This window comes from Equus asinus, chromosome 4 (assembly GCF_041296235.1).
Source record: "Equus asinus isolate D_3611 breed Donkey chromosome 4, EquAss-T2T_v2, whole genome shotgun sequence".
NCBI classification, from domain to species: Eukaryota; Metazoa; Chordata; class Mammalia; order Perissodactyla; family Equidae; genus Equus; species Equus asinus.
The window spans coordinates 79605707-79624346 of NC_091793.1; the positions used below are offsets into that span (position 1 = coordinate 79605707).

General features: G+C 39.0%; 1 protein-coding gene across 2 annotated transcripts in view; it reads left to right on the plus strand.

The window, feature by feature from the left end:
* The first annotated feature begins 2361 nt into the window (after positions 1 to 2361).
* The window catches only part of UBXN4 (UBX domain protein 4), a 37247-nt gene continuing 20968 nt past the window's right edge, over positions 2362 to 18640 (plus strand). Inside the window, exons 1-5 of one of the 2 annotated variants that reach the window (XM_070507601.1) lie at positions 2362 to 2746; positions 9560 to 9662; positions 12888 to 12916; positions 13430 to 13548; positions 14175 to 14352. In XM_070507601.1, the coding sequence (XP_070363702.1) occupies positions 2665 to 2746; positions 9560 to 9662; positions 12888 to 12916; positions 13430 to 13548; positions 14175 to 14352 (511 nt within the window). In that variant the 5' untranslated portion in view covers positions 2362 to 2664. Of the gene's footprint in view, positions 3154 to 9559; positions 9663 to 12887; positions 12917 to 13429; positions 13549 to 14174; positions 14353 to 18640 lie in introns of both variants that reach the window. The other variant, XM_070507602.1, reaches the window with a different exon arrangement.

An 18640-nucleotide genomic window follows, 5' to 3' on the forward strand; every position in this document is an offset into this window, starting at 1 on the left:
CTCAAGCCATGCTGAGGCGGCGTGCCACATAGCACAACCGGAGGCACTCACAACTAAAATATACAGCTACGTACTGGGGGGCTCTGGGGAGAAGAAAGAAGAAGGAGAAGGAGACGGAGATGGAGACGAAGACGAAGACAAAGACGAAGACGAAGACGAAGAAAAAGATTGGCAACACTTGTTAGCTCAGGTGCCAATATTAAAAAAAAAAATTCTGAAATCTTTAACATGACTTCCAAGGCGCTCTCTGATCTAATCCTTGCCTGTCTTTCCAGTCTCATTTGTACTACACTCCCCTTTCTATGTTCTAGCCACAATGGACATTTTTCAGTTCTTCAAGTGTACTGTTCTAACTTGCTTCAGAGCCTTCACACTGCTGTTTCCTCTACCTAGAATAGTCTTCTCTTTCACCTAGCTAGATTTCTCCTGACATGTCATTTTCTCAGGAAGGGCTTTTCTTTCTTTTTTTTAAAGATTGGCACCTGAGCTAACGTCTGTTGCCAATCTTCTTTTTTTTTCTTCTTCTTCCCAAAGGCCCCCAGTACATAGTTGTATATTCTAGCTGTGAGCACCTCTGGTTGTGCTATGTGAGATGCTGCCTCAGCATGGCTTGGTGAGTGGTGCCATATCTGCGCTCAGGATCCGAACTGGTGAAACGCTGGGCCCCAGAAGCAGAGCGTGAGAACTTAACCACTCAGCCATGGGGCCGGCCCCAGGAAGGGCTTTTCTAACCCTGCTATCCATGTTTGGTCACATCATCACACTTCTGAAGCTCTCAGAATTTCCCCTTTTGTGACATTCATCACGGCTCACAATCACTTGTTCAATGTCTGCCTTCCTCGCCTTACCACTGCCAGGTACAATGTCTAGCTCATAGTAGACGAGCAGTAAACATTTGATGAATGAACGAAAGGCTATGAATAATTCTTATAATATTTAACTCCAACATTAGGAATAACACATTGCTCTACTGAAAGAATTTATGGGTTGATTGAATTTTAAGAAATGTATTTAAAGTTGATGTTGAGGGCTGGCCTGGTTGCATAGCGGTTAAGTCTGTGTTCTCCACTTCAGTGGCCCAGGGTTTGCTGTTTGGATCCTGGGCACAGACCCATGCACTGCTTATCAAGCCATGCGGTGGCAGCAGCCCACACATAAAGTAGAGGAAGATGGTTACAGATGTTAGCTCAGGGCCAACCTTCCTCAACAAAATAAAAAATAAAGTTGATGTTGAAGATCAGCTCTTAAGTCTTCCTGAGGCATGGTGTCCTATATACACAGCAACTGTCTGTAATCAGCGTTATGTTTCAGTTTATAATAACACTATAGGAGAGACCTGATTAGAAAAAAGTAAATAAAAATTGGAGTGCAATCTGTTAGCTATTTTTTGGTTAAATATTTGTAGGAAAGTGGTATTTTCTGATGTAGCACTTCCTCTGTCCTGCAAATTGTCAAATGGCTGTACTGCTGGAATGGAAATTTAATTGTTGTAGGTTGTCTAACAGCAAATGTAACTTTAAATAAACCAGACAAGCCTTTAGTAATAGTTATTAGAGACCACGTAATTTCATGAAAGTATTAAATATGGATCAGTTTTCATTTTAATGGCAACCAACCACAAGTGCCAGTCTTGATTATACAACATGCTTGCATAAAACTGTAAACAAAATCATTCTTCATCTCTTTTGTTTACCATGGAAAGTAGCTGGAAAATAAATCATTATCTATTCTCCGCTTTTGAGTTACTTTAGAGGGCAGCTGTGGCAATAACATAGCTAAGCGTTTGAGGTTTTGGAACGACTAGGACCAATGACTAGAAAATTGCTTAAAGCCTGCCTTCTACCAATACCTCCCTCAGCTACGTGTGCTGTATGGCACCACAGAAGGGGACTGTTGTGATCTTTACCCTCTCTTTTCTTCAAGGTTGGGCTGATAAATTAAGTTCAATAGAAATCAAAGCCTCGCAGTAAATCCCCACAAAGCCCATTTACTTCCATACCGACAGACACTCAACCCTATCACACAATGGCCACTCATCATAATAAAGAATTACATCGTGCCCCATTAAGACAGGGTTCCACTCAGAGCAGGGATGATTTCCTCCACCTTTAAGGTCTCAGTGAGGTCGAGGATGGCATCTCTCGGTTAGTGAGCGCCACATCTTCTCTTCCCCTTTATAGATTGCGAAGTGGCTCTCACTGCTGACCCTCTTTTGCCGTGTCCCGGAAACCACAGTTACGTTTTCCACAATTATGAAGGCCAACAAGCCTCAGACAACTACAATTCCCGTCATGCCTCATGAAGGTACTGCCAACACGCCTTAGCGGTTAGTCATCCTTCCCACTGCCTCCTTCCACTTCCGGGACTGCAGGGCCTGAGCCCCAGCGGGCGCGCGCACGCACCGATTTGCCAACGAGACAAGGGTCTCGGGCGCGGCGCGGACGGCGACGTGTGGCGTCACGTGACGCGGGGCGCGCCTCGCTCGCGCGCTTGCGCGTGTGCCAGGGGGCCGTTGACGGGCTTGCGCGCTAGTGCAGAGCCAGAGGCTGGGGGCGGACCGGCCGGGGCTGCGGGGGCCGCGGGGCCCTACGAAGGGGAGGGCGGGGCCACCTTCGGGACCGCAGCGACAACACCCGGAGCGAGCGCCTGGGCCCGAGAGGAGCGATGCTGTGGTTCCAGGGCGCCATTCCGGCCGCCATTGCGTCGGCCAAAAGGAGCGGCTCGGTCTTCGTGGTGTTCGTGGCAGGTGAAGGGGCGAGGGCCTGAGATGTGGCCGGGACACCCCCTTCGGCCTCCCTCCAACCCCAGGGGCCCCAGCCTTTCCTCCGTGCCCCGAGAGCCCCGGGCTTCCCCTCCTTGGCATCTCAGCGCCTCCCGCGTCTGTTTGGGGCACACCGGGCCTGGCCCTACCACCCGCTTCTCCCGGCACCCGGACCGGAGGCGCGTCTCGGCCTCGCCCCCAAAGCCCGCTGGGCCCCGCCGACACCTCTGCGCGGGCGACGGGACGCGTCAGGCAGGCCCGCGCCTCCCCCCGCGCTGGAGGCGTTGGCGCAGACAGACCCCCACGGCCCTCCCCGGGTGCCCCCTTTCGCGCTCTGTCCCCGAGGACCCCCTTCCGGATGTCTTAACGCCCGTGTGGTTCCTGGTGCTTAGGTGGGCATATGGACAGGCTATTAGACAGGCGGTTGGGTTCGTAATTAGTTGTGGACAGTCAGGAAGAAAGCTGTGTCATCGGTAAGCAACAAAGAGAAACCATCTGATGGTCACGGTTACTAGGGTTCCTGTGTCCCTGAAACGCAAACTCTAGCTTTAATAGGTTTGATTTTTTTTTTTTTTTTTTGATAGCGGGGTGGTGAGTCTAATGTGGCATAACTGCTTTCTTGCAAATTGATTTTGTAACCATTCGATTAGAAGCAGACGTTCAGTCTTTGGTTCTTTTTGTTGTCTTCCTAGTCTAATATCCATGGTTTCGAGGACGTGTACTACCCTGTGTTGCTCTGAGTTATTTGGCTCCGTATTTTATTACTCCCTATTTTATTATTGAGATCTAGATTTACAGTAAACCCATGCCCCTGCGGTTTGGATGATTCTCAGTACATGAACCAAATTAGTGTTTGTGACTACTGTTAATTTTAGGTGTATTATTTCAACGATTTGTGTTGAATAACGGTTTACTCATTATTGACTCGTGATTCTTGCGAGACTAGATAATAGCTGGGTAACTTTACGCACTGCAGTGAAGAACAAGTTCCTGAAATATGTTTCACTTAACATTAAATTTGAAATTTATAATTGTTATGCTGAATTTTTAGCCCAATAAGGTTAATTAGAAGAGGTTGAGTAGTGTAGATTCTTTATGCTGTTTTAGCGATATATTTCACATAAATAAATAACTGACGTAATCCTGTAGGGAAAAAAAGTGGATTGAAGAGAAAAGGAAAACTAAGTGATAATTACTATGGTTGTTAAGAGTACAATAATAGTTTTATGACATTTTAAGTTATTTTTTCAGGTAAAATCTCAATTGATCCTTGCGGTAGAACAGGTTTTATTATTCCTATTTTATAGACGGGGAAACTTACGTCCATAATGGTTAAGTAATATGCATCAGGGTCACAGAAAGGATTTGCATTTTGTCCTGACAAATTTTCTTTAGCAGCTTCAAAAAGTGTCCTTTTGGTTTCTTAAGAAAAAACTGAACAATTGTAGACTTTATGTAATTATTGAAATTGGTGTGGAAATCAGGAAATCTATGATTATGGTAGTCATATTTTTAAACAAAAAACACATTTGATGGTGTCCAAATGTTCCTGGAAGGCACTCTTGGGCTAATGAGTTAATTCGAGTGAAGAAATGCTAGATTTAACTAGGAAACATTAGGAAACCCATTTGGAAAGAGTAGTGCTAATTATTACAATAGTAAAATAAAGTTACAAGTCTTTGGGGGTTTGTGTGGATATATATATTCTTCAATTAACTTTTTATAGATGAACACGTATTACATGCTTTTAGAATATTGACGACTTTGGTGAATGTGTCCAGGTAGACTGTTAGCAGTCTGTCAAAGGAGTCTGTCCCTTGACCTGTTCGTAATACTTTCTAGAGCTTTAGGAAGTTAATCTCCAGGGCTAGGAAGGATTAGTGTCACTCCAGGAATGTGTAGACAGGGGAGTTATGAAACCACAACACTTACAGGTTGTCTAGAGCATTGTTCATAACTTTTAAGAATACGGCTAGAACTCGTGATTTTCATAGATCTGAGACTTCAACAGGAAGATATCAACTTAGTGGAAAATTTAAGAGATTTTTATAGCTGGAAGGAGTGGTCTTTAAGGATATACTTTGGTTCATATAACTGCTCAAGCAGGAAACATTTTAGGTGAGTTGTTTATATTAGTGAGTTTTTCATGAATGAATTGAGGAATATCTTAGGATTGATGTTAGGAGACTGGAGAGATGAATGTTAGTTCAGCCAACAAATTCACAAGAATTTTCAAAGTATTATAGCTATGTAAATTGAAAGAAAGAAAACTGAGGAAATTTGGATCGTGTTCTTGGGAAGGAAGAATAATCTGATGAGAATCCTAAACCAAAGGTTTCAGTTCCCTGACTAGTGTTGCTAGTGGGCTAAAATTTCCTTGACAGACACTGTTTACTACTTTTTTTGGTTAAAATAGACCACAAAAGCCTTGAGCTTGTATCAGTGGAGGTTTTCTAGGTTGGAATTACTGGCTGTTCTAGGGTCTGCACCTCTTTGCTTCTGAGTTTGTACTGTTCTCTTTAAGTGCTTTTGCTTTGCCTACTGCTGATGCTACCAAAGATATGTTTTCTCCTAAAACTCTGAGGCCCGCCTGACTCCATAGCATAGGTTGTAATTTGATTAAAAATAAGAAACTAAAGATACTGAATTTGGCAAGTAATAATCCCACTCAGTAGTGTTAAGATGGCTCACATTGAGCCTTACACCTCTGTTAGTCAAGGAGCTGCTGCTGCTGCCACTAGGCTAAGTCACGGGCAGACGTTACTAATGGGGATGTGACATTTGGTACTCCAACCACATGGTACAACATAGGTGAGGGAGTGAAAAGCATCAGCCTTAGAAGTAGCAGATCCATATTTTCAGCTACCTAACTTGACATCCCTGCTTGGATGCCTCAGGATTCTTCAGCCTAAAAGTATATTTACTGCCTGAACCTGTTTTTCTCCCCCAGTGTTCTGCATCTAGGTAAATGGCACCACCTTACACCCATTTGGATAAACCTCAAGCGTGGGTGTCATTTTTGACTCTTAACTCTTCATTCTCAACTTATACTCCCTATTGTTCATGATACTCCCAACCACACAGGCCTTTCCCTACACATAAATTTCTTTTGCTTAGCAGACTCTTCTGGCTCTTGACGTGGCTCACCTCTTTCATCTTTTAGGTCTTACCTTAAATATCACCTCAGACAGGTCCTCCCTGACCAATCTAAAGAGGCCTCTTATTTTCTCTCATAGCTCTGTTCTTTTTTTCTTTTTTGAGCAAGACTAGCCCTGAGCTAAGTACTGCCAATCCTCCTCTTTTTGCTGAGGAATACTGGCCCTGAGCTAACATCCAGGCCCATCTTCCTCTACTTTATATGTGGGATGCCTACCACAGCATGGCTTTTGCCAAGCAGTGCCATGTCCACACCCGGGATCTGAACAGGCAAACCCCAGGTTGCTGAGAAGTGGAACGTGGGAACTTAACCTCTGTGCCACTGGGCCGGCCCCACTGTTCTTTTTTTTTTTTTTTTTTACAGCATTATTATTGTAATTGTTTATAGTTGCTTACTAAACAAGTGCATTTTTTTGTACCATTAGATTTTAAGCTCCACTGAAGGCAGACAATGTCTCATTTGTTTTATATTTACAATTGGCTCTCCTTATCCGCAGATGGAAAACTCATGGATGTGGCTGGAGGGCAACAGACGGGACAGATGGGACTGTATTCATTATACTAGGTCATTTTATATAAGCAACTTGACCTCTTCCGGATTTTGGTATCCATAGGGGTTCTTGCAGCCAATCCCCCTGCAGATTTTGAGGGATGACTATAGTTTATAGCCCAGTGCCTAGCACAAAGTAAATAGGGAATAAAATAGTGAATGTATGAAAGAAAGAATGAATAAAAAGGATCCCTTATGCCTCACAGCCTTCTCTAAGAAGTGTTTGTAGTAAGAACATTCCCATATAGCTGTTTTCTCCATTGATAATTTTGTCATTTACTTGGAATTTTGTAGCTCTCCGCACCCAGTAGTGTCTGAAGACGTGCTCAGATCTCACTCTGCAAATGATAGTTTTGCCGTCTGCTTCTTCACTATCTAGGAGTCTGCCAATGAGCATTCTTTTTGGTCTTGGTCTGTGGATGCATTCTAGTCCTTGTTTACTTTCCCGTGGCCAGATTTCTCAAGCCCCTATTCCTGATATTCCTGGATCTTGTCTTACACAAAATATACTCGAAGGTGCAGCATTAGTCAAGTATTGTAGGCATGTGAAGGTACTTATTATACCAGAAATTTAGCTGTTCATTCTACAAAATGCTTGTAGAGAGCCTCCTATATACCAGGTACTTACTTACTGTATGCCAGGTTCTGTTGTAAACATTTGAGTTATGTTAATAAATAAAAAGGAAAACAATCCTTGCCCTCATGAAGCCTGCATTCTGATGGAGGAAGACAAACAACAAACAGTAACCATAATAAGTAAAACAGTCTATTAGAAGGTGATAAATATTACAGAAAAAAGAGCAGGAAATAAGGGAGCTTTGGGAATATCTGAAGGGTGTAATTTTAAAGTGGTGATTACAGAAGGCTTTCTTTTGTCTTTTTTTGGGTGGGTGGGGGGGAGAGGTGGGGAAGATTGGCCCTGAGCTAACATCTGTGCCAGTCTTCCTCTCTTTTGTATGTGGGATGCCACCACAGCATGGCTTGATGAGTGGTGTGTAGGTCCACACCCAGGACCCGAACCCATGAACCCCAGACCACCGAAGCAGAGCATGCAGACTTAACCACTGTGCTGCTGGGTCAGCCCCAAGGGAAGTCTTTATTGAGAAGATATTATTTGAGTGAAGACTTAAGGGAGTTGAGAGTTAACCATGTAGATATCTGGGGAAGATCATTCCAGGTAGAGGAAACAACTAGTACAAAGACCTTAAAGCAAGAGTGTCTTTTGTATTTGAGGAATAGAAAGGAAAGGAATAGCAAGAAAGTAAAAGGAAATGAGGTCAGAGAGGTAACTAGACACTTGAGTCCATTTGTAAGGACTTTGGCTTTTACTTTGAGGGAAATAGGGAGCCGTTGTAGGATTTTGAGCTGAGGCTTGATGTGATCTGACTCTTTAAAGAAAGTTACTGTGTCAAGACTAGGCTGAGCAGGGGGACCAGTTAGGTGGCTATTGTAATTCTCTAGGTGAGATGTGGTAGCTTAAATCAGGGTGGTAGCAGTGAAAGTGGTAAGAAATAGTTAAATTCTGGATATATTTTGGAGATAGAGTCAACTGCAGTCAAGGATAAGTAAAGTTTTTGGCCTGGGCACTGAAAGGATGGAGTTAGCATAAACAGATAACTGAGATGGCAAAAGTGAAGGGAGGATTAAATTGGGAAGGACAGCACACACGGCAAGAAAGCAGCTTACAAAAGAGAAGGTGTGGGGCCGGCCCAGTGGCATAGTGGTTAGATTCACACGCTCCACTTTAACCGCCTGGGGTTCACAGGTTTGGATCCCACGTATGGACCTACACATCACTCATCAAGCCATGCTATGGTGGCATCCCACATACAAAATAGAGGAAGATTGCCACTGACGTTAGTTCAGGGCGAATCTTCCTCAACCTCCCCCCCACAAAAAATGTAGGTATAGAATGATCTCATTTTTGTAAAACAAAAAATGTGACTTGAAAGCTTTTTTATCCATAAGTTGGCAAAGGTTGCTCACCTTTGAGAAAGCACTTAGCTCTGCCAACCTCAGAAATGTTTCTCAATCACTTAATCAGGTAAGTTTCCCTCTGCCCACTAATAAGTGGTTATGTCAAAGTCTAGATGTTACAGGTCTAAAATGGAAACAATCTCTTCATAGGTGTAACTTTTAAAACAATTTGTCATTGAAATATGACATATAGTATATTAAGTGAAATATGTTAAGTGAACAGCTCAGTGAATTTTTTATTTTTTTGTTTTTATTTGTTTCCTTTTTCTCCCCAAATACATAGTTGTGTATTCTTAGTTGTGGGTCCTTCTAATTGTGGTATGTGGGACGCTGCCTCAGTGTGGCTCGATGAGCGGTGCCATGTCCACGCCCAGGATTCAAACCAACGAAACCCTGGGCCGCCTGCAGCGGAGCATGTGAACTTAACCACTTAGCCACGGGGCTGGCCCCTCAGTGAATTTTTATATATGATGAGTACACCTGTGTAATTGTCATCCAGGAAAGATATAAACATTTCCAGCACCCCAGAAGGCTCCTTCATGCTGTTTCCCAATCAGTAGCACTTCCACCAAGGTAGCCACTACACTGAATTCTGTCACCATAGATTAGTTTTGGATCAGCATAACTTTTATAATTAGTCTAACTATAATAAAAGGCAAGTCAAAACTGCAAACAGAATTGCACCTGCCTCTCTCTACCTTGGAGGAATGCTGGAGAATAAATGCTGTGGTGTGGAGGTCCTTGAACTCAATAGAAAGATGCTACATAAACGAAGAGTATTGTCCATTTATTTTCTAAAACCATATGTACAAAAGCCGCAATAGTTACTGTACATTTCTACCCGTCACCTCCAATTATTGTAATACTATTTGCATCATAATTTGGATGTCTTTTAGAAAATACTTTGTAAAATGTAAATAGCAGTATTTTGTTTTTCATTGCTTTTTATTATGTTAATGCGTGTAGTCACACTTTTCATTTTATGGAAGAATTCAGTTTTCAAATTTGGTAGAAAATAGTATTTGTGGGATTGTATTTTACTTGAAGTTCCAGATTTCCAGGGGGAAAGAATCAGTGGATACTGGCCTTATAAGAATCCTTGAAATGTTTTATAGGTGATGATGAGCAGTCAACACAGATGGCTGCAAGTTGGGAAGATGAGAAAGTGAGAGAAGCATCTTCAAACAGTTTTGTTGCTATTAAAATCGATACCAAAAGGTTTGCTTATGTTTTAATCTTTCATTTTTTAAAAATATTATAACCATAGTCTTTGGTTGTGATTTATGGTGATACTCTTAGTCTATAAGAATATTGATTTTTGTCTAAGGCATATTGGGGACTTAAATTCTGATTGACGTTTTCCAAATTCATCATTATATCTTGTTGAAAAAGCTAAGTTCCCCTAGTCTACTAAGCAGCTATGTGACGTGTACCAAGAATGCAAAAGAACTGTGATCCTCAGCTTCTAAGAACTTGGAAGTAACTGTAAATCATCTATTGAATATCTCTGAAAGATTGACCACTGTTTTGGATCCTATTTTTGGGAATGGGGCCATTTGATTGAGTAGGAGTGAGGACCCTTATAAGTCCCTCATAATACCTGATGTCCACAAGTCTATTTTATTTGTTAATCCACCCCTGCTTTCCCCTTTAAAATTTTTCTTTTAGTATAGAACGTTTCACACATATATAAAAGTCACGGAATAGAATAATGAACCCCCATGGCTTTTCACCTACTTTGATAATTATCAACTCGTGGTCAGTCTTGTTTCATCTATGTCCCCACACATTTCCACTCATCCTATATAATTTTGAAACAGATCTCAGTCATCAAACCACTTCATCTATAAATATTTTAGTATGTCTCTCTGAAAGGTAAGGATTCTTAATTTTTTTTTTTTAAAGATTTTATTTTTCCTTTTTCTCCCCAAAGCCCCCCGGTACATTGTTGTATATTTTTAGTTGTGGGTCCTTCTAGTCGTGGCAGGATTCTTAATTTTTTTGACATAATGGTAATACCTCAAAAACAAATTAATAGTAATTCCCAAATATCAAATATCTACCAAGTGTTCAAATTTTCAATCATCTCATCAATGTCATAGTTTTATTATTAATTTAATTTATTAATTTATTACACATTGTGATGCACTAATCTCTCTCAAGTCTCTTTTAGTCTGTAGGCTTCCCCTGTATATCTCTCTCTCTGTCTTTTTCTTGTGTAATTTAGTTTTTAAAGAAACAAGGTCATTTATTCTGTAGTTTCCTGCAGCATGGATTTTGTTGACTGCAGCCCTTTTAGTGTCATTTAATTTTCTGGTGGATTTAAGTTAGATTTTTTCCCCCCTCAAGACTACTTCATAGATGGTGGTATGTCTTCCATTCTTCTGTTAGAAAGCAGCACATGGTGCCCTGTTGTCTCTCTTTATGATGTTAGCAGCAGCCATCAGTGGTCAATGCCTAGAAACATAGTTCATTAGCAGTTGCATTGTGGTATTACTATCCTTTTGGTATTAGTAGTATCAATGAATAATGTTTGAAAATTTACCTGTGTTTGTAAACTTTTATTTAAAAATTTTCAATATTAATGAAACACCATAAAGCAAATCATAGTACAGTCTGCCTCACAACAGCTAATGAATTATGTGTCTATTGAGCTGTAATAGTTTTTAAAAAATAATCTATTATTTTGATGTATATCATATCATTAAATTGTCCATTGTCCTCCAGAAGCACCTCTTAGAGTCAGTAATGGCTGGAGGAATGTAGGGGTTTATTGGAGATGTGGGAAGAAATGAAGATTTCAGAATTCTTGAGATTAATTATATACAGACTAATTTATCTAGCATTTTTTTTTTTTTTTTGAGGAAGATTAGCCCTGAGCTAACATCTGCCACTAATCCTCCTCTTTTTGCTGAGGAAGACTGGCCCTGAGCTAACATCCATGCCCGTCTTCCTCTACTTTATATGTGGGATGCTTGCCACAGCATGGCTTGACAAGTGGTGTGTGGGTCCGCACCTGGAATCTGAACTGGTGAACCCCAAACCGCTGAAGCGGAACATGTGAACTTAACTGCTGTGCCACTGGGCTGGCCCCTGTTTTTTTGTTTTTTGTTTTTTAAGGGGCAGATCTCTATGCTTATGGGAATGATGACTTTTTTTGTTTTTTAAGATTGGCCCAGAGCTAACATCTGTTGCTGATCCTTTTTTTTTTCTTCTTCTCCCCAAAGGCCCCCAGTACATAGTTGTATATTCTAGTTGTAGGTCTTTCTAATTCTGCGATGTGTGACGCTGCCTCAACATGGCTTGATGAGCGGTGCTAGGTCCACACTCAGGATCTGAACCAGTGAAACCCTGGGCTGCCGAAGTGGAGCACGTGAACTTAACCACTTGGCCACAGGGCCAGCCCCTATCTAGCATTTTACAAATGAAATTTCTGTTGGCAGATACAGGGATACCTGTGTGTAGTGATGGTTGATATTTGTTTCATTATGGACTGCTTGCTGATAGAACCTAGTGTGTCTTTTGAATTATGAAAAGTAATTTTTATTTATTATACAATAATAATGGAATTACCTAATGTTCTAGGAACATTTTAGTGTATACTTATTTATGGAGAATAGCCTGCATTGAAAATAAATTGGTAGGAAACGCATCAAAAGTTTACAGATTATTTCTGAGAAGGTAGGATTCTTGGTAATTTTTTTCTTTATAATTTCCTATTATAGTTTTAGACATTTGTATGATAATTGTGCTTTATATTCTGGAAAAAATTAGACAAATTTCTCGTTCTTGGAAGCATTAATTTGATTCTTGGAATTACTCATGTACATTGGTCAGTGTGTCGTATTCGCATTATAGTATAAAGTCTCTCTCCCATTTGTGTCCCTAACCACCCCCGTTCCCTTCTCTGGAGGCAACCAAGTCAAGAAAATATATTTGTATTTGTTTTCCTCCCGTTTTTTACAAAAATGGTAACATTTTGATGTACTTTTTTGTACGTTTTATGGTTTGTATAATTAGTTTTTATTGGTGGATATTTAAGTTGTTTTGAGTCCTTTGTTATTAAAAAGTAGTATCAATTGCACAAGTAAGTCATAGGCATTAGTATCTTCTTGTTACTTGTTAAGGTATAGTGTTCAGCTATACTTGCTGCTGAGGAAACAACATGGCAGATACTAACTTGATATTTAGCCACCAGATCCAGCTACCAGTTTGGGTTGCAAGAGCGAGTCACTCTTTAATCTGAAAATTATTAAACAAACCCAAAAAAGGTCTGTGAAATAAGAATTACATTTTTCTTCTTCCAGCTGGTGGCTATGAAAGGAGCTAGTAGTTTCAGAAAAAGTACTTGTAATTGGTATGGTCAATTTTTATAGAAACAACGTACTATTTGGGAGACGCTTGAATTCATCTAGTGATTTTCTGTTTGATTTTGTTTTACAGTGAAGCCTGCCTACAATTTTCACAAATCTGTATCCTTTCAATGAAGAATTGGTTTTATATATATATTTTGCTTGAGGATTTACCTTTCTTTTGGTTAATTCATGACCTTTAGAAATTGTTTTTATTTAGGAACTCATACATTATTGTCTATGGAAACTTTATATTACCAAGTATCCTTTGAGACAATACATTGTAGCAAATAGGGTCATAGGGAGTTTTTTATTGGGAATATCTGGAAAGCAGTATGAAGCAGTTTGGTTGCAATGTTAGAAGTAGCTGGCAAAAGCAAGATAGATGTAAGTTATGATAGAGGGGAATGTAGTGGGTGTTCTCCACTCAAATGTGCAGTGTAAATAAACCTTAAATCAGTTCACATATCACATGTACTATAGGCATAATGATATGGTAGTTGAAATTATTTTGCAAACGTTAGCTGATTATATTGTGAAATTCACAAAAATGATTCGCTTTGTTATCAGAAGTGTTTCATAAAACTATTCCCTTATTTCCCATAAATTGTTAGACTTAATAAAACTGTACAGATCCTGTAGTATGTGTCCCATCCAGTTTCTTTATTGGAGACAGTGGAATTCCCTTGGAAGTAATAGCAGGAAGTGTTTCTGCAGATGAACTTGTTACCCGAATTCACAAAGTCCAGCAGGTGAGAAGGGACAGAATTGTTCTTTGTATAAACATGGGAAAATAATATGTCAGAAACTTAACACTGGAATGTTTTGAGAGCTGCTCTGTATATTCAGGAACTTGCCATGCCATTAAACTTAAAAGGTAGTGAATACTATCTTCCTTGACTAGTTTTGAAAATAGCATTATGAAGTTAGAGGTGCCCCTACCTAATACTTAATTGAATTCTTATTCTCCCTTCTCTTTTCATCCCTAGCTCAACCACATAATGCACATCTCTATTACTTTGTTGCAAGAGAGAGTTGCGGTCACATTAAGATCTCAGTATATTGCTTGACATGTTTTCATTTGCATCCCCTTTGGGCGAATGGCTAATATACCTTGTAACTTTTTTCCTTGGATTCTAATTTGAAGGAAAATCAACAGTGTGCTTTAAAAATCTGTTTATGCTCTTGTCACCTTGCAGTTGAATTCCATAGTGTGATTATGTCATGTTTAGGATCATACATTTTAGATTCATTTACTTAGTTTAGTACTTCTCGCTCCTGTAGAGTATAAATTGACTTATTGACATTTTGGTCTTATTGGCCATGGTAAATTTAGATTCTTATCTGTTAATTAAATTTCAATGTGTTTTCTCTCTAGATGCACTCATTAAAAGGTGAAACATCAGTGGCAAATGGCAGCCAGTCAGAAAGTTCAGTCTCTACTCTGTCCACCTCATTTGAACCTAACAACCTTTCTGAAAACTCTCAGTCCAGAAATGTAGAGCTTTGTGAGACACCACCCACTTCTCCAGATACAAAGTCAGATTCTGCAACAGGTAATTTTTAGTGTATCCTTTTGGGTAGTTGAAGTACTCCTTCACTTCATTTTAAAGGCCATGGATTAATATCCTTAAAAATAAAAATAGTGTATTTTTTTCCCCTCACATTCATTTAACTTAAAATTTAAGAGTTGTCTTAAGTGTATGTGTTTGTCATTTAGTGGCAGAAGAGGATAAAATCAGTGAATATGCCCTTCAAACTCAAATAGGCAACAGTCCAGAACAGTTGACTTGTAATTTCTGCTCATGTGCTGTGGTTTAAGGATTGTCGTTATGACACTTGGCAGTTTTATAAATGTCTTCCCAGCCAGAGGATTTTGAAAGATCCAAATGAACTAGTGTATTTGGAATTGTCTTTATAACCTGTAAAATATTATACACATTTAAAAGAATAGTATTTGCATTTTTAAAATTTGAATTAAAAGGTAATTGTAAAATAGAGCTTGTAGAAATAAGTGTGACTGCAGAGGGGTTGATAGGAAAGAAAAAGAGAAATTTTGTATTGTATATTAGGGATCATGGTCAGAGTTGTTTGGTGTAATAGAGCTTTGTATTAGGCAACATAGGGTTAGATAAATCAAGTTAGAATACTAGTATCTTAAAAGATGATCCTATTCCAGCATCCCAAATAGATAATCATCAAGCCTCTGTTTGAATATATTTGATGACAGGAACTCTCATTACCTTGCTAGGAAGCCCAATTTTTTAGAAAAATTCTTCCTTACATTGAGCTGAAATTTGATGCCCTATAATTTCTGGTTAACTTTACTGCTACTTATACAGTTACATGTAGCAGGTGTTGAATATTTGAAGAACAGCTATCAGGTCCCCTCTCAGTAGTCTCAATTTTGAGGTTTTACATCTGCAGATCACTCAAATTCTGGATGCACATAGGGCTGGAGGACTCTATTATAAATGTAACCCACCTAGGTGTACAGCAGAACAGTTATCTTTTACATTTATCTGGATAGTTGTCATTTTCAAAATTCTTCATTACCTTTTGAATGTACCTGTTTCCCTCTGGTATCATTTTCTTTCAGCTTGAAAAATTTTCTTTAGCGTTTCTTATTGTTCAGGCCTGTTTGCAAAATATTTCTCCTAACTCTTTCTTATCTGAAAATGTCTTTGTTCTATCTTCATTCTGGAAATGTGTTTTTGCTGGATATAAAATTGGGGGTTTATAGTTACTTTTTTCAGCATTTTAAAGATGTTCTGCTGAGTTCTGGTCTCCATAGTTTTCTGATGACAAGTCTGTGATTTAGAAAATTGTTTACCCGTATATGGAATGTGTTGTTTTTCTCTGGCTTCTTTCAGGATTTTCTCTTTTTTTGGTTTTCAGCAATTTGACTATGATATGCCCAGATGTGTATTTCTTTGCTTTATCCTGGTTGGGGTTTGCTGAGCTTCTTAAATCTGTAAATATATGACTTCCACTTAATTTGGGAAATTTGGGGCCATTATTTCTTCAAATGTGTTTCTGTTCCTTTTTCTCCTATCTTGCTGGAAATAATTACATGTATATTAGGCTTCTTGATATTATCCCACAGGTTCACTTCTTTCGATCTTTTTTTCTGTCTCTACTTCAGATTGGATAATCTTGTTGATCTATAAACCTACTGACTATCTCTGTCTTTATTTCTATTCTACCGTTAAGTACATCCAGTGAATTTTTTATTTTAAATAAAATTAGGTAATACATTTATGAATTTTTTTCTTAACTATTACTTATTAGGCTTTTTTTAGAGCAGTTTTAGGTTCACAGCAAAATTAAGAAGACAGTACAGATTTCCCCCACACATATATAGCCTCCTGCATTATTAGTAATCTCCACTAGAGGGGTACATTTGTTACAACCAATGAACCTACACTGACACATGATAATCAGGTAAAGTCTGTAGTTTATATTACAGTTCACTCTTGGTGTTGTACGTTCTGCGAGTTTAGACAAATACATAATGACATGTCTTCATCATTATAGTATCATAGAGTATCATTACATAGAGCATCATAGCATCATTTCACTGCCCTAAAAGTCCTGTCTGCCACACCTATTCATCCCCACTGATCTTTTTCCTTTCTCCATAGTCTTGCCTTTTCCAGAATGTCACATAATTGGAATCATATAGTATGTAGCCTTTTCAGATTGGCTTCTTTCACTTAGTAATATGTGTTTAAGGTTCCTCCATGTCTTTTCATGGCTTGATAGCACATTTCTTTTTAGTGCTGAATAATATTCCGTTTTTAGGTGTACCACAGTTCATTAATCCATTCACCTACTGAAGGGCATAGTAGTTGCTTCCATGTTTTAGCAATTATGAATAAAGCTGCTGTAAACATCCATGGGCAGGTTTCTGCGTGGACCTAAGTTTTCACTTCCTTTGGATAAATACCAAGGAGCTTGATTGCTGGCTTGTATGGTAAGAGTATGTTTAGTTTTGTCAGAAACCACCAAACTGTCTTCCAAAGTGGCCGTACCATTTGCAAGTAATACATTTTCTGATTCTGGAGTTTCTGTTTCTTCTTCTTCCTTCCTCTTTTTCCTCTGCTGCCTTCTAACTTTTTATTTTGAAATAGTTTGACTCACAAGAAATGACAAAACTATACAGAGTTCCTGAGTACCCTTCATCCACATATTATTCCTTTAATATTATCTTTTAATTTATTTCAAGCAGATTTTCCTTTACTTTATTGAGTTACATTGGTTGCTTTAGAGTCCTTGTCTCATAATGCCAGTATCTAGCTTATCTTGGTTGGCCTCTGTTGATTGTCTTTTCCCTTGAGAATGGGGTCACATTTTCCTGTTGGATCACATCTAAGAAATTTTGGATTGTGTCTTGTACATTGTTGTAGACATTTTGGATTCTGTTACGTTTCTACAAAGAGCGTTGATGTTTTAGTTGGCAGTTAAGTTGGTTAGATTTAAACTATAAACTATGTCTTACCTGAGGTGAGTCCCAGCTGTAATCTCAGTTCTTTGTAACTTCTTTTTTCTTAAACTTCATTTTGGAAAATTTCAAACATGTGGAAGTAGAGAAAAAACTATAAGAAATCCCATGAACCCATTGCCTATCTTCAATTAGCTCATGACCACTATGGTTTCATCTGTGACCCCTACTTTACTTCTCCTGCCACTTATTATTTAGAACAAATCTTAGGCATTATATCATTTCATCTTTAAAAATGTTAGTATCTAAAAGATAAAGAACTGAGCCAGCCCTGATAGTCCAGTGGTTAAAGTTCAGCACTCCTGCTTTCACGGCCTGGGTTTATTTCCCAGATCCAGAACCACATCACCCATCTGTCAGTAGCCATGCTGAGGTAATGGCTCACTTAGAAGAACTAGACAGACTTATAACTAGGATATACAACTGTGCAATGGGGCTTTGGGGAGAAAAAAATAAATAAATAAAAGTTGAAAGATAAGAACTTAAAAAAATTATTACAATACTATTATTTGTATGAAACCTAGAAAGTTTAGCAGTAATTCCTTTTTATCATCCATTATCTAGGCAATATTTACATTAAACTTTGCAGTTTGTTTGAATTGGAATCCAATATATTATTGGTTGATGTCTTACTTTTCCTTTAATATGTAGATTTCCACTCTCACAATGGTTTTTCCTGTAGTTTCTCCCAGTGGATTTTGCTACATCCTCATAGTATTGTGTAAATATTCCTCTAAATTGCTAGTTAAAGCTACAAGTTTGATCAGATTCAGGTTCATTCTTTTTTTTTATTATTATTAAAGACTTTATTTTTTTTCCTTTTTTCTCCCCAAAGCCCCCCCGGTACATAGTTGTATATTCTTCGTTGTGGGTCCTTCTAGTTGTGGCATGTGGGACGCTGCCTCAGCGTGGTTTGATGAGCAGTGCCATGTCCATGCCCAGGATTCGAACCAATGAAACACTGGGCTGCCCTACAGTGGAGCGCGCGAACTTAACCACTCGGCCACGGGGCCAGCCCCTCAGGTTCATTCTTTATTTTCTTTTGACAAGACTACTTTATAGGTGATACTGTGTATTTTTCATCAGGAGATATGTTATGCTTGATAATCCATGTCTTTTGAAACCTGAAGACAGAATTTTCCCTAATAAATTTTCATTACGTTTGGATTTTTATCAGTTGTTTTAGCTTATAGAATTTTCTTAATCCAGAACTTTTCATTCAGTAATTAGCAGTTAAATATGACTGCTAATAAGCTCTTCATTGTAGTTATATATATGGATTATATTTATAACCCATAAAGTTAGAAATGTGTATTCTACATTTTCAAGTCAGTTATAAA